The sequence below is a fragment of the Athene noctua genome, chromosome 2 (assembly GCF_965140245.1).
Source record: "Athene noctua chromosome 2, bAthNoc1.hap1.1, whole genome shotgun sequence".
NCBI classification, from domain to species: domain Eukaryota; kingdom Metazoa; phylum Chordata; class Aves; order Strigiformes; family Strigidae; genus Athene; species Athene noctua.
Window position 1 is genome coordinate 126170471 of NC_134038.1, and position 25885 is coordinate 126196355.

General features: G+C 40.7%; 1 protein-coding gene across 1 annotated transcript in view; it reads left to right on the plus strand.

Annotated features, from left to right (window-relative positions):
* The first annotated feature begins 1612 nt into the window (after positions 1 to 1612).
* ITGA8 (integrin subunit alpha 8) overlaps positions 1613 to 25885 on the plus strand; it is a 116323-nt gene continuing 92050 nt past the window's right edge. The window contains exons 1-9 of the mRNA XM_074900206.1: positions 1613 to 1815; positions 2095 to 2219; positions 13520 to 13620; positions 16107 to 16230; positions 18494 to 18555; positions 19520 to 19565; positions 20567 to 20692; positions 21845 to 21889; positions 24901 to 24944. Coding sequence (XP_074756307.1) covers positions 1613 to 1815; positions 2095 to 2219; positions 13520 to 13620; positions 16107 to 16230; positions 18494 to 18555; positions 19520 to 19565; positions 20567 to 20692; positions 21845 to 21889; positions 24901 to 24944 — 876 coding nt within the window. The remainder of the gene's footprint in view (positions 1816 to 2094; positions 2220 to 13519; positions 13621 to 16106; positions 16231 to 18493; positions 18556 to 19519; positions 19566 to 20566; positions 20693 to 21844; positions 21890 to 24900; positions 24945 to 25885) is intronic.

Consider the following 25885-nt stretch of genomic DNA (forward strand, 5'->3'; position numbering starts at 1 on the left):
TGATTAAATAGAAAAGAAAATGTTTCTCCTTTTCTCCTTTGAGTTGGCCAGAAAAAATAAAATGAGAGTGCTGTTTTCTCAAGATGTGGATGTGAAGCCCCATTTAGCTTTGTAGGGGAAGGGAACATTTCAAGAAGAGTCGTTTTTATGTATTCTGAACAAAACCATCCAAAACACTACTGTGGGGCTTGCAGGGGCAGAGCAATTCAAGACAGGCATTATACAGCCTCATCATTTTTAAATACTTTTATGAAGAAATTGTAAGAAGAGCTTTCTAAAAGCTCCATTCAATGCTACATGCAATAAAGTAGTATGGTTATTTCTGTGAGAAGAGAGGCTTGACACCTGCTCCTGCATGGAGCTGTGGCAAGGGCCTACAGCAACGCTTTCCTCCACACCAAAGTAAGGTGACCCTTTCTGCACATTAAAACTTTATGTAGCTTGGCAAGCACTAATAGAAGAACTTACAGAGAAATGCATTTCCTAATGTGTTCTGAACTGTGTGGCTGGGTTTACATCTTTCCTGTGGTTAGAAGGGGCTTTTAGTTGCTGGGTTGTTTTGTTTTAAAATAATAGCCATGCTGGCAGTTACATAACCATCTGATGAAGGTCTATTTTCTTTGTCCATGCAGCTTAGTTTCCTAAAGGGGATTTTCAAGTATCAGCCTCGTCAGTTTAAAATCCTGAAAACGCCGGAAGTTGAGAGAAATTAAAGTAAAAATCACGAGCCTCAACTCCGCCATTTTCCCCTGGGAACGTGGCTGTCCAAACAGAGCCATCAGGTAACTCTGCTGGGCAGAGTTCAGGGGGTGTCCCACTCGGCATGCGCTTCTCAGCTTCGCCGGTGGAATTCCTTGGTAAGACAAATCAGTTTCCCCAGATGCCGCCTGGGCGATGCCGTAAAACCACCCCGAGCACCGGGACGCAGAGCCCTGCCGGGGCTCCTGCCCCGGCGTCCCTCCGGCGCTGGGGACAAGGGCCGCTCCGGCTCCCCGGTGGCCGCACGGCACCCACAGCGCTGCGCCCATCGTCCTCTCCCGAAGGCAACGCCGGAGGCGTCGTGCGGCGCCGGGCCGAGGCGCCGACACCTCCGCCGGGGACGGCGGGCCCGCTCCTGCCTCAGCGGGGCTGCTCCCGCCCTCGGCCAGGGAGGCGCCGGTGAGGCGGCCCCAGACCGACCACCGGCAGCGGAGCGCACGCACAGGCCGGTGGCGGGGGGGTCCCTCGGGCTCAGGTGCTGCCTCCCAGCAGAGGACCTGCCCCGCCGCGCCACCGCGCTCCCGGCGGAGCCTGCCCGCGGCTCCGCACCTCGCCGGCGGGGCCGCCGGGCGCTCCGCCGCGCCGCGCTGCTCGCCGCGGGCCGCCAGGGGGCGCCCGAGCGCGGCTCGCGCCGCGGCGGCGGCGGTGGCGGCGTCGGCGTCGGGGTGAGCGGGGCCGAGCCGAGCCTCCCCCGCCAGCCCCCCGCCCCGCCAGCCCCCCGCCCCGCCGCCCGCGCACGGCGGCAGCCAGACCGCCGCGGCACCGCCCGGCCGCCGCACAGCTCCGCACAGCTCCGCACAGCTCCGCGCCGCGCGCTCTGCCCGCGGGAGCCGCCCGCCGAGGAGGGCCGAGGATGCTGCGCCTCAGCCGCGGGCGCGGGGCCGGCCGTGCCCGCCGCCCGCAGCGGCCGTGCCCGCTGCTCCTCCTGTCAGCGCTGCTCTGGGCGCCGACGCTGGTGGCCTTCAACCTGGACGAGGAGAAGCTGACGGTGTACAGCGGCCCCCCGGGCAGCTACTTCGGGTACTCGGTGGACTTCTACATCCCCGACCCCAGCACGTGAGTGCCGCGGGCCGGCCGGGCGGGCCCGGGGGGCGGCGGGGGCCGGGCTGTGCCCCGCCGGGCGCCGCCGGGCAGCCCCTCGTGCCTGGCCCGGCTCGGGGGCGCCGCCGGGCTCGGGGGAGGCTTCGGGGAACGCGGCGGGCCAACGGCGGCGTCCCGCCAGCCGCCCTCACCCCGGTGGCCGCGGTGACAGCCCCTGGCCCGCCGTGCCGGGGCCGCCGCCCGTCGGTCCTGATCGCCCCCCCCCCCACTGTGACTTCCCGGTGTGTTTCGCAGAGTCAGTGTCCTGGTTGGAGCTCCCAAAGCCAACACCACGCAGCCGGACATCGTGGAAGGAGGGGCGGTGTACCGCTGCGGCTGGCCCGCCGCCCAGTGCCGGCAGATCCCCTTTGACAACACCAGTAAGTCCGCCGCTGAACCTGGGGAGCGCAGCGCTGGGTGGGTGGGTGGGTGGGTGGCTCTGCCGCGCTCCGGAACCCCTTCGGCACGACTTTCTGCCCTGCTCGCTTTAGCTGTGTCGTTTTGATCTAAGGGTCTGCACTTCGGTGGAGAAATCCCGCTCCTGGGAGTCCGTATGCGCCTGTGCTCCCGGGGGAGGGTTCAGTGGTCCCCAGAGAAGTAACAGGAGCAGGACCTCCAGGATTTGTGCGTCGTTCACCTTCATAACTGCTGCTTCTTTTGCTATTGAAGCTTTTATGAAAGGTGTTTGTGGCAGATTCCTCATTTTGAAAATAGAGGGGGTTTTTTGAGGGCTCAGAAGGCAAAACCCCAAGCCTGGGAATCACAGGATTACTAACTAGCCTTTGCTGTTATTTTCAGCAAGGGATTTTCTGTCTGTTCAGATGGATGAAGTACCTCATGTGGCATACTGACTTAATTCTTTTCAGAAAGCAAGAGTTTTATTTCAGAATATTGAAGCTAGATGCAAACTGATTTAGGCACAATGTGGATAGATTATATCCACTTCCAAAATCCCTAGACAGATGTTTCTTATTTAATTAGAGAGAACACACGTTTTAAACAACTCAGGCTGTTCATGTTTTCTGTTGTCTCTTTATAAGGTCTTGAAAATAGTTTAAGCCTAGTGTTTGCAGGGACTTTAAAACAAATCGGCTTTATTTAGGCAGACTTTGACAGTTTAATCATTAAGAAGAAATTCTCTAGGTTATATTTAATCTTAACATTTGTGGTTTATTTAAATGTGAACACAATGCAATTCAGTTTTTTTCAGAGAGCACAAATTAAATTAGAAGAGCTTACTTAACATGTAGCAAGTAAGCAGTGTGGTTCTTTACCCCTTCCAGCTCCTGCCACCCACACATCCTGTTACTGTGTTAGTGTCTAGGAACTCTACTCAGGATGACTCTCCCATCATGCTGGGCATTCTTCAGTACAGAGTAGGAGATAGTTCCTCTATGTGTATGTGGCTACTTGGGCATGTAGTACCATGTACAACATATGGTTATATATAAATGTGAATGTACAGACACAGGCAGTATGCATACAATATTTTTTATTGTACTGTGCCCTGAGTGTCCATCTTTAAAGTAAAAACAGTTTAGATAATATTCCGTAGTTCATGTAACAGAAGTGGAATATATTATCTGTACAAATTAATTTCAGGTTTGAATAGAAAACTTACAGACCAAATGAAAATGCCATCGCATTTTAAAGGGGTGTTTTGAAAAATTAATGAAAACCTGGTGATGAAACCCAGAAGGACATCTGGCTTTCCTGGGGGAAACTCCAGAAAAGTTGACTCAAGAGACTCAGGACAGATCCATACTCTTGGCAGAATGTCCTTTTGCACGTACTATGTTTCGAATAAAATCGCAAACACAGGCTGGTGAGGAAGTATATCAACAAGGCTTTGGACTGTATGAGATGGCTATTCAGCTTGGACTCACCAAAGTGTGGTGCACTCATTCTTCCTGGGGCAGTTGTTTCTGTCCTCACGGTAGATGTCTGGCTTGTAAACAGCTGAAGTTAAGCCGGAGAGAGCCCCTTGTGTAGATGTACTTGGAGGAGGGACTGAGTTACAGGCAGGTTTGGCAGCGTTAGGGTTAGCTGTCTAGTTCAGGTACCAAGGGCAGTGAAGGTGCCATTCCGCACAGTTCAGCAATGGCCAGCTGCCCTCATAGATGGGGACCCTGGGAAGGTTTGCATAGCTTGTGCCAGTACCCAGTCTTCGTTGCCACCAACATAAGTGCCATCTGACTTTTTGCTGAAATATGGATGTGTATTTCATGTCATTTTTTTCTCTTCAAAATATGCTACTTACAGAAGCGAGTTTTCCATATTTTCCACTGTTCCCCCAAACAGAGCAGTCCACATGAGCTCTAGCCTAGATGATACTATTTCAAGTAGTCTGTTACACACAGTTTCTTTTGAAGCCTTTGGCCACTGTATGCCTAGTGGGACTTAGATAGTTCTTAGTAAATATGAGGAGTATTTTCAGTTTATGGCTCTTTTTCTTGTACACACACCTCGTACTCACTATGCCTTCTCCCTACAACATCACTCAGAAGTGCTGCTATTCCCATTTTATATTCCCATTTTTATATTTATTCTCATAAACAGGAAAAAGTTAGTCTGGGCTGTCAAAGATCATACAGGAAGCTGCTGATAGCACTGGTAACCGAGTCAGGATTTTTTTCTTCTTGCTCCAGTTCCTTAACCTAAAGGTTATCCTTTCTCCCAAAACAAAACCAGCCAGGACTGGAAATTCAGCTCTAGCAGCTTTAATTTTAAAGATTAATACTTCATGCCTCATAGGAGATTTTGAAAAGTCTTGGAAAGCTTTGGGAATGTTTTCTGAAACAAACCAGGAAAACTACAGAGGCTGCTTTAGAGCTGGAAGATTTCATTTTGAAGCATTTTTACACAAAGCTGCCTTTTTAAAGTACTTTTTTCTTGACTCTAACCAAATAATATAATCTCTTTCAGGTAGATTCACTAAGCACAGTAAAAGAAATAAAACTGCTGAATAATTGAAAGCATCTTTAAGTAAGGTCAGAAGTGAAAATTGAGTGGAACTAGAAGGAAAGAGTATAATGTAACATTTAAAAGGCAGTGTGACCCAACAAATAGGTAAATAATTTACTAAATCAGTATTTTTCAGCCACGAGAGTTCAGTGGAGGACTTCTAAATTCTAAAGAACTTGTAAATGAAAAGCAAATTCACATATACTACATCCCAAGTTAGATACGTGAAATTGCTGCAGGTCATAAAAACTGTGAATTTCCACCATAACATAAAAATTCAAGAGATCAACAAATCCAAGTGGTTGAAAACCACTGGCTTAAATTACTTAGGAGCATGAGGGCTCGTGTCTTCTATTTCTGAGGGCAGGGTACACAAATGAAGCTCAGGTACGTTGCATTCTGTGCTAGTTATGTTCTGCCGTTGAGGAGGGAACATACAGTGCACTTGGATGTTACTGGGACTTTTACTGCCACAAATAAGTGTGTAAGTGGGCACCTAATTAGTAAGACTAACTTTACAGATTATTTCACTGTTTCCGCAAGAAGAGTAGACCTAATTTCAGGAAGAGCTTCATTTGCTAATGCTTTGGTGGTTTTTGTATTAACGCTGTTAATATCTTGCTCCTACTAAATGAAAACAGTGAGGACATTGACTAGTATTCTGTGATGACTTCAGTCAAGATTCTAGACGTTTTTGAATATCATGGTGTGACAGATGTGGAGACGCTTTGTATTAATTTATAGTTACCTGTATTGTACAAGTATTGAGATGTTTACTGAAGGAATGGACAGATACACCCTGTTATGGGACTGTAAAGTGTAACAAATTAAAAAGCAACAAAATCTCTCTCCAGAAGTATTTAGGGCTTTTTAAGAGGCAGTGATGACCAAGAACATGCTCATGAATCAGGGAAGGGAAGGAAGAGAAAAAGAAATTGTTGAGTGTGCAAAGTATGTATTGCCTTAGACAGAGGGGGCTCTTGTCCTGAAAGTGATCTGAGGGAACGACTAAGTGATAGATGCCTCAGTGAAAAACTTAGGCTTGCTTAGCTTAATACTATAATGATAAGTGCTGAGATAGGATGGTCCTGTAGAGGCTGTTTTGTTGAAGAGTTTTGTTTTTATCTGTGAATAATATCTTTCTATTTTTAAAATAACTGAAGTTTTAAATTAAAGAAAGTTATTCTATATCCTGCATGCCATAGAGTGCTGAAGGGAGAATACAAATGCTAAGCCCAACTGAACGTGACGTCCTGACACTGGTATAAGACCACCGTGATGTTCCCCAGTGGGTCAGAGATCTGACACTGCAAGGGTTGCACCCAGAGTCACTGCGAGGTGCAGCTAAGCACCCTGCCACCACACAGGCTGTGACACTCAGGACTGAACTCTATTTTTTGTCTCATGTAAACTTGAAACAACAAAAGACATGTCCCTGTAGTTTGTGAAGCTTTCTTGCTCCTTTTTTCTCAGAAACGAAGATTGCATGAGGGAGTAGACATTGCATGGGTTACTAATGGATATGCAACAGGAACACTCAGTATTCACTCAACTCCCAGTGAAAGATATAAGATCACCTTTAAAAATGTGTCATTACTTCTAAGTGCCATGTTCGAGTTGTGAGACAGACTGGGTTCCTTACTCCTGGCATGGGTACTCAAAAACAAGACTACTGAAGTAATCTCTGTGGCACTGTGCATATGTTAGGATGCTGAAGCTGGTTTGAGTGCTGCGAGCAGCTGCATAACTTGTGTTAATGTGGAAATGTGTGTGGACTAAACGACTGCGCTGGGAAGATGGCTCAGTTAGAGTTAGTAGAGGTGCGGGAGTATCTGCAGCCCTTTCCTAAAGGTCATACCAGTTAACTGAAATTGTTCCACAGGCAGTTCTCCCAGATTGTCATTGATTCTCAGGTTACCTATCTCTGTTCTTCAGAGTAGCTAATGCAGAGATGTCCAAGGTGACAAGGTGATTTACTTGCAAACCAACATCAGTAATTAATCTATTGATGAAAAAGACCATTCTTGATGAAGGGACAGAGGGGCAGAAGAGGGAAGGGGGATGAAATATTGACATGCTGTAGAATTTGGGCCAACCCATCCATACGCAAGTCATGCAACCAGACATTCCCATATGGGTTGGCCAGTGATATGGCCTCCAGCCAGGAAGGGGCTTTAGCAGGAACTCTCTGTGTTTCCTGCTGTTGGTACATCATTGACTCTGCAGTCACATGTTTGCAGTTCTTTAAAGCTCCCTAAATGCAGGCGCAGGGGCCAAGACTGGGAATAAGCTGAAAGCACTGCCCCTGAGAGCACAGCTGGTGCGTTAACCTGCTCCATCACAGCAGGGAACTGAGCTAAAGTATAATGGAAGGGCTTTTAGTATCCCCTTACTCTAGGAGATACAAACTGAAGGTCATAGCCTCTTCTCCCTGTTTCCCTGCTCTGTAAAGCTGTCCTGTTGCATTGCAGCATAAGGTTATGTTACTCATTGAAACTCAATGAGAGGACAGGGGAACAAGCATTGGCATTATATTAAAGACCTGTGATCTGTCTTTTCTCTCTTACCTACACAAAGCTAACTTCTCCTTTTCAGTTTCTCCATTATGAAATGAGGTTTAAAATGACCGTTTCTGCTTTGACATTGAGGTAGAATTACCAAGTCCTTGTGTTTAAGCCCAGTGCTCTTCGTTCAGCTGCCAGGAGAGGTAGCAGGAGAGCAATATGAAGAAAACTTGCTCCCTGCTTGGTTAACTGAGGAACTTCTGAACCATTCAAAGCATCTTGCAGCCAGAAGCAAACTTGAATGCCCCCTGAAGTGCACTATTGCATTTGAAATCTAGTAAAAAGCTAATAGTTCATATTTCAGAAACTTATTATAATGGTCACTTTTAATTGAAAGGCTTAACAGACTGCAACAAGTTCTTATGTTTTAAATTAGCTCCTAAATGCAGGATTTTAGATACCACTTCCCCTGAGTTTCCAGAACTCACTGGGGTCTTGTCTTTGTTATCAGTTAACTTTGCCAGTTTTAGTAAAACAGGTTATATTTTTCTAAACTAGCTTGAGAAAATTTGAAGAGCCTCTGTAGAGGAACAGGGGAGGGGGATGTAGATCAGTTCTGGCCAAGCGTGCAGTTGATAAAAAACATGAGCTAATCTGACCAACAGTTGAGATGATTGTAACAGAACCCAGGTACTGTGGGACTCAAGAGCTTTAGTTACATGAAAAAATCATTAGCTGTAGAGATGGTAAGGTTCTAGGGTAAACTTAGAATCCTGTTATAAAAGAGAATTTACATCTCAAGAGAAAGTGCTGAGGGAGAACTTCGTTGTCCTTTTAAACGTTGACACATTTCAGTCCACTGTGCCAGTAAGACCTTATCTAGAGCCTCATGGTTCATTTGTAGCATTCTGATTTGTAATAGACCCTCATGGGTTTCTTTTATGAGTCTCAGCCTTATCTAAAGAAGGGAAAAAATACTCTTAGCTATGTTAGTTCAAGCCCTGAGGTCTTAATTTGCTTTTGATCAGATTGTACTTAGGGAAAAAATCCTATTGGGTTTGCTGATTCTTTTTTTCTTGATTTGTGGAATGAAAATCCAAATAAAGCTCTCCAGATATGATCTATTAAATTAAAATAACTCATATGAATAGCATCTAAGGCACAATAAAACCCAGAAATTAAATAGATGTTTGCAGCATTAGATAAATCCAAAATTAGAAGCAACTCTTCTTGTCTTGCAAGGGTTTTGCATGTCCTTACTGTCTCTAAACACTGTGGAGTCCCCTTTTAAACACCGTGGAGTCCCCTTTTCCCCCCGCATTGAAGGCAATTGCTTGGCATGATTCCCTAGATCACAGTCTCTAGCTTTGCATTTGTATTCTGTCTCTCTGTTGAGGGTCTAGTATCAATGACCCTGTGAATGTTACTGACTTACCTTTGCTTAGTAATGGGTGGTATGATTGGAATTTTATGGTGACGATACCAAAAAAATACCACTCTGCCATGGTGATAGGGTTGACAAGATCCCTTCTCTTCCCTCACTGCTAGAATATGGGACCCTGTTTTCCAGTACGGATCCTTCCCTCTCTCCTCCTGGAAGGCAGGGCTGTAATGATGCAGCAGGGCTGATCTCAAAGTTAAATTAGGTTGCTGAGTGCCAAGTTCTGAAACTACCCAAGGATGGAGACGCCACAGCCTCTCTGGGGAATCTGTTCCAGTGCGTAATCACCTTCACTCTGAAGAGTATTTTCTGTATATCTAATCAGAAATTCCCTTGCTATAACTTGTGTCTTTTGCTTATTTTCCTTTTGCTGTGTACCTCAAAGGGGAGTTTGGCACTCTCTGCCTATTGAACACTGGATGAAGTGCAGATAGATCCTCCTTTGCTTTCTCTTATTTGGGCCAAACACCTGCAAGTCTTGTACTGGTGTCTCAAAACTGTACATAGCATTCCAGGTGTTGTCCCCAGGTGAGGGGGATATTCACTTTCTTTGACCTATATATATTTCTATAAATGCTTGTTGTTTTCATACGTTTGTATTCCCATTTTATATAAATATGGATTGGTTGTGGTGATTACTCACCTCTACTCTGCTTATATCTAATTATGTATAAATATATATATTACATTTTATATTGTCTATTTATACATATGGATATGCATGGATACGTACACACACACACACACACACACACACACACACATATATCAGAACCGTTTTTTGAAAGTGGTTTGCCATCCTGGATGTGGTCTGAATAGGTACAGGTTAGAAGGCAGAGTGTAACAGCCTGATGCAAATGCCTGGTTAATGGCCGTCTGCATTTATCCAGGACATACAGGCAAATGCACATGGAGCAAGTAAATATAATACTTTTCAAAGCTTCTCAAGGGTGAGAACTTACCTGAAAGAGTTGAAGGTGTGTTACATAACTGAATTTGTTGCTTTGATTAGAAGCATTATTTTCCTGTGTTAAGTTTGATTAAAATATTTTTATTTGCTTTTGTTCATTTGAGTATTTTCAAATTATAACAGATGTTGCATTTTTTACTTCTGGTTTTCAAGAGCTCAGTGAACCACAACGGACCACTATCAGTGTTTTCAAATACATGTTTCTTATGCAGATCCTGATTACTACAACAAAGAAGTATTTGTAAGAGTAATGTTTGATTCGTGACTGGTAAACAGTTTGTAATGTACTGACTCAGTGACTGAGAGATCAATCCAAATAAAGGGCCAAATTTAGTCTAATGTGCGCAAGTGATGAATATACCTTAGTACTTGCTCCAGGTTCAGGCTTTTAATTCCTAAAAATGAATTCTGCCCCACTGTTCTTACATAGGCTTGCATTTTACTGTCTGGATTCAAATTTCTCTACTTGTCCAGCTACTGCTTTGGCATTTTAAGGGGCCTTTTTTCCTTTGGTAGCTCCTAGGTACCTCAAGTCTAAAAGACTGGGTGAAGGAACACTGACTTTGAAAATCATGCTTCACCATCTCCAGAGCTGCTTCTGAAGCTGGGTTGTGGGGCAGTACCAGTATGTAGGAGTCTTGGTTCCTGCAGTAGAAAATGAGATTCTTTTGGGTTGCTGAAATGCGGTTTAAGGATTTCCTTGTACCTAGATTTACACTTCTACATCTTTGCTCTTTGCATACTCTTGACTGCCTGGGCCTTAGCCTGCAATACAGTCTTAGGCAGTACAATTATGAGTGACTCCAGGGCTGAGTTTTAAGCCAGATTTGTGAGTCATCCAGACTATTGACCATCTGGAACAGCTCCTGGGCTGGCTCTGAAGCAATCCAGCTGGTACTCAGGCACTCCCTGGACTGCTCTGTGGACAGGCCCAGGCGTTGGGTGCCCAGCCCAGCTGGTCTCTTGTATTCTAGCTATCCTTGCACTAGTGTCACGCGTCATGATACAAGATAGCCTGGACTCCTTCCTAAAAGGGGCCAGCCATTCTTTTCCAGAAGAGAAGATGACATTTGAATGCAACCTGGATTCAAGCCAAGTTTTTGCTGCTCACAGAAATATAGCTTAGCTGGTGGGTAAGGTACAGTGTAGATAGCCTGTGGGCCTCAGATCCCCATAAATAACATAAGGAGAGATACTTCCCTGTCATATAAGGGTGTTGTCAGGATACAGACCTGTTATTTTTTGAAACACTTAGGTAACAGAGTTTTGAGGGATATACTCAAGGCAAAAAATTTTTTTTTTTTTAATTGGATTGGGATTTATCTGAGAAAATGAATAGTTTTTATCTGAGTCTACTCTAAGCAGGCCATTTGTGACTATCTACAGCTGGTAAAGAAAAAATTAAGTACTTTTAGGCCATGGATCTTTTGACCTTCTCAGATGTTTGCTTTAGGAGAAGAACCATGCCCTAGATCAGGTTCTCAGTTGTAAGTGGATGACTAGCTCAGAAGTGGACATTTACAGTGGCTTCATTCAGAGCCTTGCTGTCTAATAGAATACAATCAGGGCACAGTAATGACAGTCCTTGTCTATTCAGATGAATTAGTTGTGTATATATAGCTTCCTTTTAATAAAGTTATAGAAGAAGCCGTAGCTGTTTTCCAGCAATCTGAAATACTGATTGGTTATTATATGCAAAAGACTAAACTGTATTTTAAGGCACAAACTCAGAAACTGGGAATATGACTCTATAGCTACAACAGGGATCCTGAACACAGGTGATTAGACAATTTCTGTCAAAAGAGATTTATCTGGGGGGAAGAAAAAAAAAAAAAGCTATTTATTAACTTGTGTGTCTGTGATATTTTACTAATTATTTTATAATGAAAATCCCATGCCACATAATGAAGGATTCATACTACACCATATTACTATGTGGAGTGGAGGTGTGTATGTGTGTACAGTTCTTGCAGATTTGCTGGTAACTTCAGTGGAGGTTTTATAAATCCTGTAAATGTTTGTCCTAGTTTTAAAACCTGACTTCTTTTCAATTTTTAGTGTACTTTGCCAGTAGACAAGTATGCTGTTTTGATTGAAAATGTAAGCTCTTTATAAGTTAGAATATTGGTCGTGAGTATCCTCAGAGCCAGGCTAAGATTGGCTGCTGTAAGCTGACTGTGGCTGATTTTCAAGCTTCAAAAGTTTTGTTTCTATCAAGACCTCATCTGTGGACATTGATCATGTTCAGATCTGCTGGAACATTGAAAAAAGAAAAAAGAAACCTTTAAAGTTTGAAAGGGTCTGACTTCACTGGAAAAAAATAAACATGGTGTTGCCAACATCTAGGTCGAAGCTGGCAGCTCCTACAGTGCAGTGTGTCAAAGTCGCTGTCTCTCACACTCTTAAAGTTTAGGCATAACTTAAATAAAATGTATTTAAAATTAATATTTTTAAAGTGATTTTAAATTATACTTCCTGAATTTTAAAGATCTAAATATGCCTGATATTTATCTCTCTTATCTCTCTAAGCATGGATTTCCTGTAATTGGCATAGCCCAGAAACAAATATTTATATGAGGAAAGACGTTTTCTCAGAGTCTTTCAAAGTTTCACTCAGCTTTCCTTCATGCTTATTAGAAAAAAAAAGACCAACTCACCAGAGATAGAGTGCTCTTGTTCTTCAAATACAGTGCATTTTTCTTTGTAATTCAGTTTGTATCTGTAACACAAGATTACCATGAGCTGAAGTTAACTGGTGATCCAACATCCTAGAAAAACATTCAGGTATCTCCTCTATTCCTGTTGGGCAAATACCAGAAAGTGTTGATTTTTTAAAAGTGTTGGCTGCATTTTCCTCAGTTTTTAAAAAATGTATGTAAATCCATAGAATATAATCTGACATTGCATTTTTTCTACATTTCAAGGTAGACAGTATATGGTTTTATTTTCACTTAGAGTGAATAAAAAGGATTGATTCTTGTGAAATCTATCCTGATAGGAACCAGATACCAACGTAAGGGAATGCAGATACAAGGGAGAAGGAGTAATGCCCTGCTCATGTATAAATTGAGAAGTTCATTAGGAATGACTGGTGAGGGAAGAGCATAGCTCATGAACATATGGGAAATCAGTTTACTTCAGAGAACTAGGGGTGAAAGGAAGGGATGTCTGCTTTTTATTAAAACCTGAAATGCATTATAATTGGCCGGAGTCTTTGCCCAGATGGCTTCTCTTATGCTGACATCTGCAAGAGTGTATATAAAGCAACATTAAGAAGCTGTCTCTTGTGACAGTGTATACACATGTAATTCTGTTAAAAACTAAGTCCTTTGCTATCTGTAGTGTTGGTCTTTGAATAAGCATGCTGAGAAATGTCATTTGTTTGACAAAAACTAATTATGGAACATGCTTTTTACACATAAAGTTTCTAGCACATATGAGAAAACTTTTTAGGGCTTTTCACCTATTTTTGTAGATTCTTGTTCATTCTTATCATAAATTCCAGGTAAACTTTTGGGTTTTTTTGGTAAGGGGAAACACAGGGTTTCTTCTTCCAGTCTTTTGTATTTTTTTCTGAAGTTTAAGTGTAATTATTTTGAATTTTCACATGTGAATTTAAGGTGTTTTCCACTGACCAGTGAAAAGCTTAAATGATACTACAATTTTCTATTAAGATGGTAGGATGATGACAGCAGATGCAATGTAATACATCTGTTAGTCTGTTCACTTGTTTCTGTAATTCAAAGGGTAATAATACTTTTTAAAAATAATCTGTCAACATACCTCTTCTTTTATTGTCAGACAACAGGAAAATTAAAGTCAATGGCACCAGGGAACCTATTGAGTTTAAGACGAGTCAGTGGTTTGGGGCAACAGTCAAAGCTCATAAAGAAAAAGTCGTGGTAAGTCTTATGCATTTGGTATTCATTTGGAGATAATATTTATTTTTCTCAAATGTATCTCTTTAATAGCTCTCTATGTGTAGATTATGGAAACAACTCTATGATTATGCATGAATTATAAAATAGATGATGTATATAACTCAGAAAATGAAGGCAGTCTATAAAATCAGGTTGAACTGATCAAGTGAAGATGATCCTGCTGGCATATGAAAATAGCAGAATGTCATAATGTTATGGAAGTGAGTGATGGTTTTTTTAAAACAGATAATGGACATATTTTAGAGATACACAGTAACTGATAGCTATATGCTATAAAATGTTTTGTATTATGAAGAGTTTTTTTGAATGTTAAATGCAGAATGTAATGGAAGCCAAGAACCTGTGCTAAAGGTCAATTAATAAGAGAAAGCACTGACCTCTTTTGTCACATTTACATTGTTTTGAGCAGTGATGTCATAGTCATGGTAAAACAGCTGCAAAAAAGTCATGATGAACAAGCTCCACATAAAGATTGCTGTCAAAGTGCAATGTCTGTTTTCCAGTTTCACTGAGCATTTTACCTGTATTGATAGAGGACCCTATCAGGGGCCAAGTACTTTTATTGCTTAGTAAAGCAGTGGTGATGCTTCTTATACACAGACATTTTATACTTACAATTTATGCACTAAGGTTTACACTGAAAATGTTGCTGAAATAATTGTGCTAAGAATAATTAATATGATCATTAGTTTCATTAGTTTTTACAATTGTAAAGTAATATTTTCTGGTTTGGGATTTGCCTAAAACTTCCTATTATTACTTAAGAAGTAGTTATAAGGGAAGAAGTATTTCAAGGAAATGCTTTCCTTTATATAGTATGACTGGTGGTTAACCTAGGGAAGGATTTTGACATGGAACAGGTAATAAATAAAACATCAGCCTGTACTCTTACAGAGCTAAATAAATGTAAAAATTCTAAAAAATTCTAAAAATAGCTGAAGATTTTTCATTTTATGTACTCAACTAAACAACAGTTCACAAACAAAACAAAAAAAAAAGTTTTTTACCACCATTTGCCAAATCTTAATCAAGTGAGCAGAAAACCTCATCACTCACTGATGTGCTGTGTCTGTACTGACCAAATTTTGATTTGTTTCTGATAACTTTTCTCAGGCTTTCTGAAGCAGATATGGTCAACACTTTTCAGGCAAAAATTCGAACAGCAAATCTAGAAAACTCTTTTAAGCTTTGTAGACTGAAAAGAGAAAAAAAGAAAATATTATCAAACTGTCAGAACCTTTTTTTTTAAAACTAAAAACATGATAGTAAACTGCTTTAGGTCAACATGTCTGATTACATTGAATTCTTGTTTCAATCCGTTTTGCTCGGTCAGATGTACCTGAAATCACTCTCACAGGACACGTGCTCCACTTTTTTGCTCTCTGTTTTAATCTGTAAGGTCTTCGAGGCAGGGGTACATTAAGAGTTCCTATTCCAGAAGCTCTGGCTTTTATAGTAAGCTCTGAGTAGCACAATGGTTCATCCAGCTGGAACTGGTTGCAGGACAAAGGCTTATATAGTAGTGTGGATAATAACAATGCCTTGCCAGAGGTAGACAGGTTTCTGATTGGAAAAGTAAGACAAGGTAGGATGTGGATGGAGGATTTGTTTGTATCTTACAGAGGCAAGTCTGAAGGGAGAGGTAGTGTCTTCCCTCTCCCCAGCCAATTGAAAAGTTTTAGGGTACAGGAACCCCTGAAGAATGACTCGCATACCTGACAGCTTATCTTTTTTATTTTTCCAATTATCTGAATTACTTTTGAAAAAGAAGTCTCTCTCTACACAACTTGTTTATCTTTTGTAACACCACTACCGTACACAGAAGATTAAATGCTAGTTTGCTATCCAAAACTTAACAAAAACTGTTCACTCAGAGGCTGTTGAATGCATTATATCTATGTTGTCTCTCTATAAACCAGGGGTTTATACGAAGGCAGACAACCTGGTGATTGTGATAGAGAATATGACACAACACCCTGACAAATGTCCTTCTGCTAAGCAGAGTAATATCGTAGCAGTTCTGCTGCAATGCCTGTTATCTTAAGACATATCAGGACAGAAGTAGGAATGTCTTCAGCCACATGTATGTGATCTACATCTTAAACTATGGGATCAAGTTCTGTGCAATGAGCAATAATAGAGTAAACCTATTACTTGTGAAACAGGCTTAGAGGGTATTTGTAACATATGTTTAAATGTGAGTTGTAGTCCCTGACAGATTTCACCTGCTAAGGGCTATAGGTGAAAGTTCAGACTATGCTTTTCAGGTTATAATGAAATTGTAAGAAGCAGTGGTCCTGCATTTTCTTCTGTCAATACATTATGATCATCACTGTATGAATGATACAGTACCAGAGAGAATCCTTGTACACTGTTTATTAAAAACTACATTTGACAGATGTGTGAGTGTGTGAAAGGTACATGTGACATCATTGCTGTTTTGATAGGCTTGTGCTCCCTTATATCATTGGAGAACCCTTAAAGACAGCCCTGAGAAGGACCCCGTTGGCACCTGCTATGTAGCAATTCAGAACTTCAGTGCCTATGCTGAATATTCACCTTGTCGCAACAGTAAGTATTAATAGGAAAAATCCTCTGCTGGAGGAACTGATGTTGCAGTCAGTGTTTTCGTCCTTTCAGTCATCACACAGTCTTGGTTGAATGAAGATTACTATATGACATTATTGCATTGGATGAGGGTTTAAAGAATAAACGGTATTAAATTATATGCCTGCAATTGGATGCTTTATTGTATAATTGAAAGAGAACAAATTAAGTAAATTAAGCTTATGCAGTTACAGTGATGAGATATAATTGGTTCAATTTAAATGGCTTAAAATGTAGCAAACGGATCTAGATAAGAACCAGACAGCATTTTAAACCAATTACTTATGCTCATGCTGAGTATAAATCTCTCATCACAGGATCACCATCTGAAGACCAGACCCTGCACAGAAACACATGAGCCTGTATCACCATTCATGCCAATATCACCCACAATAGCTCATTTATGAAGGACTTCCAGCATGGAAGAAAGCCATGCACATTAGCCGTTCCACACTCTTCTCTGTGCTGTTCTGAGGATGTAGTAGCAATCTCTGGGCCTTACTTCTTCGGGAATAGGGAAAAACAGTGCACATATATTTAGAACCAAGTTCAGTTACGTAGAAGTCTGCATAAAATGCCACAGTTTAGATTGAGTTGGTTGTTCATCTTGTTCAACATCCTATGTCTAAATGTTTGTGATGATTATTAGTACTCTCATTACCTCAGTGCTCCAAATTATTAAAACAAATATGAAGTATCCAGTGCCTTTACTGAGCTTTGGACTGGGCTGGTTGTATGGCAGTTTCTGCACTCATGGATTAGAGAATTGTTCTTTCGGTTACTTTTCTAAAGGTAATCTCAGTAAGATAGCAGATGTGATGGGCTTACCTGTCCCTTCCAGGAGAAACCCTCACAGCAAAACCATGATGTTGTTCAGTTTAGCTGAGATGGGTAGCTACTTCAAGCTGCATATGCTAGCCTCACATGAGAAGTTTCTTGTCATGATACCCCCTGTACAGAGACCCTGCTATTGCAGCTAGCATTCTTGCCATGTGCATGAGGGCTAATTTCAAAACACCTTTTAACTGTTACTCTACTGCAAACTGTGCTCCTGCCTTCGAGTAGGAGCCAGCCATGCATAACCATGCATTATTTTGCCAAGAAAGTAACAGGCATTCTACAGAAGTAGACACTTACTTCCCATAATTAAAAGGTCTCTTTCCTATGAAGATCTAGAGACAGCATCATATCATGTAGCTAGATTTTCTTGACATCTGACAGATGTGTGATAATGTAGCCCAATAATGCTTTCTATGGTCTACCAGAAAATCTGCACACCTGTAACAAATGACATATTTGCATGTGCATTCAGTGTTACCCTGGCTTTCCTTTTCTCATATTGCAGTATAGCTCTAAATTGGGTTGTGCTACATCTTTTAAAGCCTAATACTTGTCCCTGGATGGACAGGTACCAAAAGAAGCTGAATCTGTAAGAAATGGTGACCATAAGATCTGCTTCATGTATTTCAGATGTCTCATTGGGGCTTTGCCAGAGGCTTATGCCATTTGAATAGAGTTCAACTGGCCATTCCTAATCTCAGTTTCCCAAGCCTGCAGACTTTCAGCACTCCAGCACCCATAGGAAAGCCCTAAAATGCATGCCAGTGCACTTTGTACAGTTATATAAGAATTTGGAGATTAGAAATAAAGATGGACAGAAGCAGGAAGGATGTTTTTGCATGTACACATGACCATTCAAAATTATTACACTTTAGTTCTCATTGAGCAAATGTGTGTCAATTAAAGGGCTGGCCTTTGTGAAGAACATGTGACCCTTTTTCTTGTCCTGGTACAGATAACCAGGATGTTGTCTGAACATTTACCCACGCTGACCCATCCACTGTGGCAACATTTTTTGAGAATGCCTTAGTAAACACTTTCTTTGTGTTTATGGCAGACTGTGGTGACCATTCTGCGATTTCTTGTTGTTTACTTTTGTATATCTAGCCAAATTCAAACTGAATCCCTGTACTTGTTGCAAGGGTCATTCCTTGGCAGTGAGACGAGAAGGTCCCTAGTGGTCCTACTTTTCAGTCTTCACAAGGAGGCTGCATATTCAGGGCCCTGTAGAAGGTCTTGATTTGCTCTGCCTCTTCTAAAAAGAGTACACATCTTTTAACATATTTTGGTCGTTTCATTTTTACAGCCTTTCAGCTCTAGGGGTGTGTAAGCTATCTTCTGCATGCACTGTGAAATCAATAAAATGCTTCTACCTTCATAATTCCAGGCAATGCGGATCCCGAAGGACAAGGCTTTTGTCAAGCAGGTTTCAGCTTAGATTTTTACAAGGTGAGATTCTGCTTCGGAAATACTTTGACCAGTTGTAATTGTGATATATCCCCAGTGTTCAAGCACTGTCTCAGTGATCAAGACTTTATCCTCATGCTGTTGCATATAGAGAGATTCATGAAGTTGTTGCAAGTTCTTTCCCCTTTTGCAAGCTTCAAACTTCCAGGGTTCATTAATAAAATAATTACGGCAACCAGCACCTGCTTATCTCTTTGAAGCACTCCAGTCTGACTGCTCAGTCTACCTTAATAGGTAATTAGGCAAAACATTGTGTGTGCTTCTATCTCAGTGTGTCACACTGACAATGCTTTCCAGACACCTGACTTTCAGGAAATAATGTGTAGACACCAGCTTGTTTTAAAGTTAAAATAGCTTGTATGAGGATACTTCTGGAGGCAAGCTAGCCATTGAGTAAGACCATTCTCTTGTGGATGTTAAAGTGCTTAAGGGAAATAGCTAGTTGATCTTATATGCCAAGAAGGTCCAGAAACAATATTGTGGGCCAAAGAATAATCTTTGGAACTGTTATTAAGCTATTACAGCACTAGGACCTCACACAAGTTTGATCGTTTCCATTGTTTTCGGTGTTCTGCAGCTACATTGTTATTCATGTACTTAATAGCTGAGGAGTAAAGACCTCACTGTAGGGTAGACAAAAATATATTTCTCTATAAAGTGTTACTGTTGCTTCACTGAATGTGAAAACGCTCTTTTATGCTGACTTTTTTTTACAAACAATCACCAATTTTTAGAATGCTATGTTAGTGCTAAAGAGTGATCTTAATTTCATTTAACTGTGGATTTTCCTGTGCATCCATGCACATACATCCTTTCCTTGAACCGGGCTATTCTCCTTTATTGTGATTCTGATACTTTTTCGATGATTTAAATTTAGTTTCCCATGCATGCTGTATTTTGTTGTGTTCTTTTGTTGCTTAATTTTATTCAATTTTGCTTTTTGCAGAATGGTGACCTGATAGTAGGTGGGCCTGGTAGTTTTTATTGGCAAGGTACGTTCATCTGGCTGGTTAACTTGATCTAAGCAGTGAAGCAGAAAGTATTGTGGAAAATGTTCTAGATTTCCTTTGTTTTCTCAATTTAGGAGAACCAGTCTCTGGTCTCATTTTCAACAAATATAGATTGGAAGAATTGCTTAACAAGCAACTGAGCATACAAATAAGCCAGGGAAAATTCAGGATGTAGGTTGTATAGGAAGCAAAAAAATATAGAAATAACTTATTTTTATGTTGGCATTTTAGAACATTTGTCATTTAAGTAATAAGCTGACTTTCTTCCTAGGAACACTGCAGTTTTAAACATAGCTAATATTTGTACAGCAAATGTAATATCTTCAACGTTTTTTGTCACTATTTGTTTCTGAACACAACCTTTTATTGCCACCTGCATATATTTTTAGTTCATCTGTGGCATCGCTGTAGTTTCCAACTTACAGTTTCTCATGTAGATAAAACCTGAAGTGGTTTGGTAAAGCGTTTAAAAGGGTATTTTTGCTTTAACCTGTTTTGACATGTATGATACAGCTGATTCCCAGACTCTGCCTACCAACTTGCCCATTGTCAGTCTCATTGATGTGTGTTTTTGCATTGCCATTAAAGGGGGAAGATCTAGTTGATTATGATGATGGGTAGTCATAGCTTTGAATTCTCCATTCAGAAATTGCTTCCACTGGTCTACTACTACATTTGTACAGTACAGCATCAAAAGGTACCTGGGCCTGAAAATGCTTGGCTTTAGTTTGACTCAGTACCTTGAAATGATTCTGAAGATATTTTTGTGGTGGTTCAGTAGAGTCTCAATGCCTTGTTGTACTGACTTATGTGTACTCTTGAGACTTTCAGGGTAATAATGGAGAAAGATTGAGAGAAGATATCTACTCTTTGCATCTGTGATATATTATCCCTTCATCTCTGTTCTGATGTTCTGCTAGCCCTATTTATAGAAACTGGCTCTCCTTTTTGTCCCTTTCATTTATGAAGTTGTTTGAATTCAGGTCAGGTAATCACTGCAAGTATTGCGGATATCATTGCAAATTATTCCTTCAAGGATATTCTGAGGAAACTGGCACGAGAGAAGCAAACAGGAGTGGCACCACCCTCATATGACGACAATTACATGGGTAAGCTATGCTCTATGTCAGTTAGCAATATGTTCTAAAAACATGGGGCTTATATAAATGTGAAAACAAGCCCTAAATTACTAATGTCCCGATTGTGAGAGGATTTTAATGTGTTTAGCCTTAAGCTCAACAGCAAATCAGTAGTTTGCTGGTTACTTCAGTGGGATTGTGAACATTCTTAAAATTATGCACAGCAGTAGTCTTTGAGGATTGAGATCATAAATGGCTCATTAGGGTTCTTATTATGTGATCTTAAATAATTAAGAAGAAATACAAAATTTTCCTATTTATATCTTTTTTCATTCCAAGGTGTGATGGAAGGTGTGATCCATCCAAGATGGATAGATTTTAAAGTAAATAGACTACTTCAATTTTCAATACATAAAAGAAAATTCAATTGTGCAGTATTTTGTGCAGTACTGCACAAGTACTGAATTTATTCTCACTGATATTTAAAGGATACAGTTGAAGTAAGCAATAACAAAAGTCAGTCTGAAGATATTATGTAATAAATAGAAAAAGGCTCTTTATGTACCTTTTATTAGTACTAATTTCTAAGAATTTGAATGATATTCATGTGTCTCTGCATGTAAGAAGTTTTTCTTCAACATAATTATAGAAAAGATGCAGTGGAATTTGAAGACAAAGGTGCATCCTTTCATCTGTGCCCGTAGATTTGAATTTATAGTCCCTGATACAGTCCAAAAATCTTTACTGTGTCAACAGCAATTATCTCACAGGTTTACTAAAGCTCCAGGAGGTACGTAACTGGATCTTTGGAAATCTGTCTTCCATACAGAACTAAAAGAGGATACTCACACATTACAATATATTAATGAAGACCTAAATTGTGTCAATAGCTGTTAGCGCAAACCACCATAGTACCTGCTGTTCTTTCAGATAAATTATTATTAATAATTTAGAAGTTTATTTTTGGAGAAGATGGATAGATTTATTATACATTCAGAATTACAGTTCATTTAGTCATGATAATGAGATAAACAATTTTCCTTTTTTCCACACAGGTTTTATACTAATGTTAGAAAATTTGCATTCTGATGATCAGATGAACAGACAAATCTGATTGTCCTTGCATATTTTTTGAAAGAAATGGTTTATCGAGTGTTTTGCTTGTAATTTATATTTAAACAGGCTACTCTGTGGCTGCTGGGGAATTTACTGGGGATTCTGAACAAGGTAAGAAGCTATGCACTTGAATGGAAACCAGATGGCTGTGCACCTATTAAATTCCTCATTATTCCTCATTCCTCAAGGTCTCTATGTACTAACATACCTTTTATACATTTGAAACACTGGTAAACTTAAGCTATCTGTACACAATATTCTCAGAGGCAAAATTTCCTTAGAAGGTATAGCATAACAGAGCAGAATTTAAGTAACCCAGAAGTCCGAATCTGTTGTTACGGTACCGTGCCCATGCATCTGTTCAGCAGTTAGAGTTGTGACAGCATGGTAGGTGGCGCTATCCAGGCTCACTTAATTTAGACAGTTTGGTGGCCAGTAGTAAGAAGTGGAGCCACCGATGCAGTCTTGTATAGTCTTTCAGTCCATACTCAAGTTAATCACCTGCCTCCGTGGCTGCTGGAACTCAGCATCTGTCTGGCCAGATGTAGCGTGTCTTGGAAATGTCTGTGTATGCTGAAAGCACACTTCTGACTGCCACATAAATATCACAGCCTGGGCTAGGAGGTAACATTCAGCTGCTTCTGGACAAAGATTTGTCTACACTGGCATGCTAGCTCTTGCTGGTGAAAGCAGCTCTTGGCTCTTAAGTTTCCCCAGTTCCAGTTCATGTCCTTTAAGGGTGAGGTTCATTAGCTGATCCTTTTCATACATTGTATTTTCCTGCACAGGCATAATGCAGTAAGAACGAGTTCCCTGGGCTTTTGCTTCTATCCCAAGCCTTATATTTAAGAGCAGGAGACAGAATAATATCATTCCTTTTGTTAAAACCTGGGCTTGGAGGGAGAAAAAACATTCTACAGGAAGATGAGGTGTTCAATTAGCCCTTGAATTAGGAAAAGTTGAATGCGCATGAATTTGAATGTCTGAATATAGAATCATGCCTGAGACTTTGTAAAGGTTCATGGATCAAGTAAGTTTGATGCAGGACATATTTAGAATAACTTGCATCTAGACACAACTGTCCTCCACAAAGAACCAGACATCTCCCAGACTTAATAGCATTGCTTAAAAACATCATCACTGTGAAACCTTCACCGGAAATGTTTCATGATCTGTAAAACACCACCTTCTAGGATTCTACAGTCATGTTTTAATGAAGTAGCAACGTGCATTGAGAAACAAGTTTTGACCAAAATTGTCGGGTAAATATTTTTTTTAAATTTGCAAAACTTAGAATTCATCTCAAACACTGAGGTTTAAGTTGTCCCTCTTGTGAAACGTGACACAGGATATTTACTAGTTTCACACAGACAGGGAAGCTGGCAGCTCTAGTAAAAGTTCTGTAATTTTCTGAGGACAATGTCAGAACAATCCATCCTGGAGGGGCTAGGTTTAGCAACAGGAGCTCCTGGAACATCACTGGGGCTTTAAGTAAATACTAACAGGAGATAAACCTCACTTAATTGATGTGCTGAACTCATAGCATGAAGTGCTGTGGCAGAAGAACTAAAACCAAGCTGAACGTTGTCAGATTTTTAAGTTGCAAAGTAAGTTTTGCAGGTGTGTTAGAAATTGAACACTAGCTTTTCAATGTCTCTGCAAGTTGAATCCAGTATAGCAGAAAAGCTCCTGTCACAGCTGTCTCTTTGGTAGAGTATGCTAAAACCAGTCAGTTTTAAATAGAAATTTGTCCATGATTTAGCTATTTTCAAGTGTTCTGAAATTGTACAGGATTTCAAAACATATGGTCAGCTGAAAATATCCGTGATCCCTGGTGTTCCATACCTTAGGAGCTATGTTTCTTGTGTAAAGCTAACAGTCAGTCTGAAAGTATTGCTTAGGGGGTAGCTTTCTTGAGGAGGTGAACAGCTCCATGGTCCAGACTCACAAAGCCGACAGAGACATAGTACATTTCTACAAATGAACCCAGCTCTCCAGAACTGCTGCTGCTTAATCCCTATAAAGTTAAGAGTTTCCTGTCTTGTGCCATTGTGGGTTTAAAAAAAAAAAAAAAGCGCACAATTTGGAGCCAAACACTATAACATGAAAAAACAGATGTACCCCTGGTAATAGAAGGCTGCAGCTACCTTTTTCTTTCTTTTTTTTTTTTTTCAATGCACACTGAAAGTTTTATAATGGATGATTCTTGAATCAGTAAGTCATGTGAATGATTGGCGTAAAGAATTACATTGTTGGCTGACCCAGGAATCATCCTGTATCCTGTTCAGTCCTTTGTTACTACTTCCATCTCCCCTAGACCAAACACATTAAACCACGGGGAGCATATAAAGCCAGAGAGGACCAGAGGAATGGGAGGTCAGTACAGGAAGGTGTCTGAGGTGCTCTGGTATCTGAAGTTCCTACTGCTGTCTTCTGACGTGGATATCCTAACAAGGGAAAGTTTAGATAGTAAGACACAGGCTGTCACTTCGCTCTTTTCTTCCTTTTTTTCCCATTTTTTCCAGTAGCTGTTTAGGATTTCACCATTCAGCAGAATTACATCCTAGAAGGCAGCTTGGTCCAATATTTAATTTTCAGTGTATCCCTCCAATGCCACTCACAAAAATTTCTTTGTAATACTTTTTGGTAGCCTGTGCTGAACTGGTTGAACACTTTCATGGCATCAAGCCAAATAACAGATGAGACAAACTGTTGTGCAGCCAGAAATAAGAGGAGTATTTGTAAGGACAGTTGCATTTAGCTTGTATACTCTGTGATGTCAAAACTAATTCTGGTTCCATCAATCCACAGCTGTCGGGTAACAAGCTGAATTGTACTAAGAGCTTTATTATACTGTGCTACGACAAGTACTGCTAGGCAGAAAGAGATCTCTGGATGGGTGTATTCATCAGTTGAGATGTAATTTTTCATGCAACTAACTGAATGAATGTTAAAATCTTACGAATTAATGTCTTGAAGTGATTTGCAGGTGTTTCTGATACAGGTAACTAATCAAGATGCTAAAGGTTCTATGTCAAGGAAGATTTAAGTGGCACGGGATGCATGTTGCATGCACAGTTGCATAGCATAACCGGTTCACTGTTGATCATTTATCCTTTCAGAGCTGATTGCTGGAGTCCCAAGGGGAGCACAGAACTTTGGCTATGTATGTACTGGAACCACATTTTATCCTTTTTATAGCGAGAAGGCAGACTATTTGGAAGGTTAAAGACTTCATTACATTTGCTGTCTCTTTGACCCTAATCTTTCTAATCAGAGAAAACTGCCATTGACTTTCACCCTCAGACTTACTGGACTGGGTTGAAATGCCTGACTGGTTTGAGCTTTGAATATTAAGCCCTTAGTCCCTTCTGAAGTCTGTTTTCAATAGCCAGTTACAAGCATGCTTTGAGTATGACTGATATCCCTACACCCACTGAGCGTTATCAGACCTAAGCTTACCCACAGGTTAGCATATTTCACGTGCCATGCTGTGTCCACAGTGGAGAGAAGTCTAAATTCAGATTACTCATACCCAATGTTTATTTTTAGTGCTCTAAGTATGTACACTGAATGCCACTTGCAGAGTCACGATACACAGTTAGAAGTGAAGGGAGAAAATTATATACATGTGCGGATACAGCTTTTACCTCACAGGAAAAAAAAGTTTTGGAACTAACCTGATTGGGAAACTGAGATCCCAGCCACAGACATATTCTTTAGTTTTGTGTACGCAAAATTCCTTGTGTCTCTGGAACTCATTCATACCATTTTTCAGAAGAAAGGTGTATATGTGTATGTATATATATTTATATATGTATGTATACATGTATGTATATAGTTCCTTATGTTTTAAGCTCATGTTTTCATGCCTAATAATGGCATGAAATAACTGATTAGCTGATAGTCTGTGATTTGCTGCTGTTCAGTGTCCAGTAAGAAAGGGAAATACCTTTTCCCCATTTGATTCACGGGGAACCTGAGACTCATAAGATCTTAGTGATTTGTTGAAGATCATACACGAAAACAGACCAAAAAGAATAATTTTTTCTTGGCCACTTGGACCATCTTTCAGTGTGTCACATTGGTTTACAGTGATGTTATGGT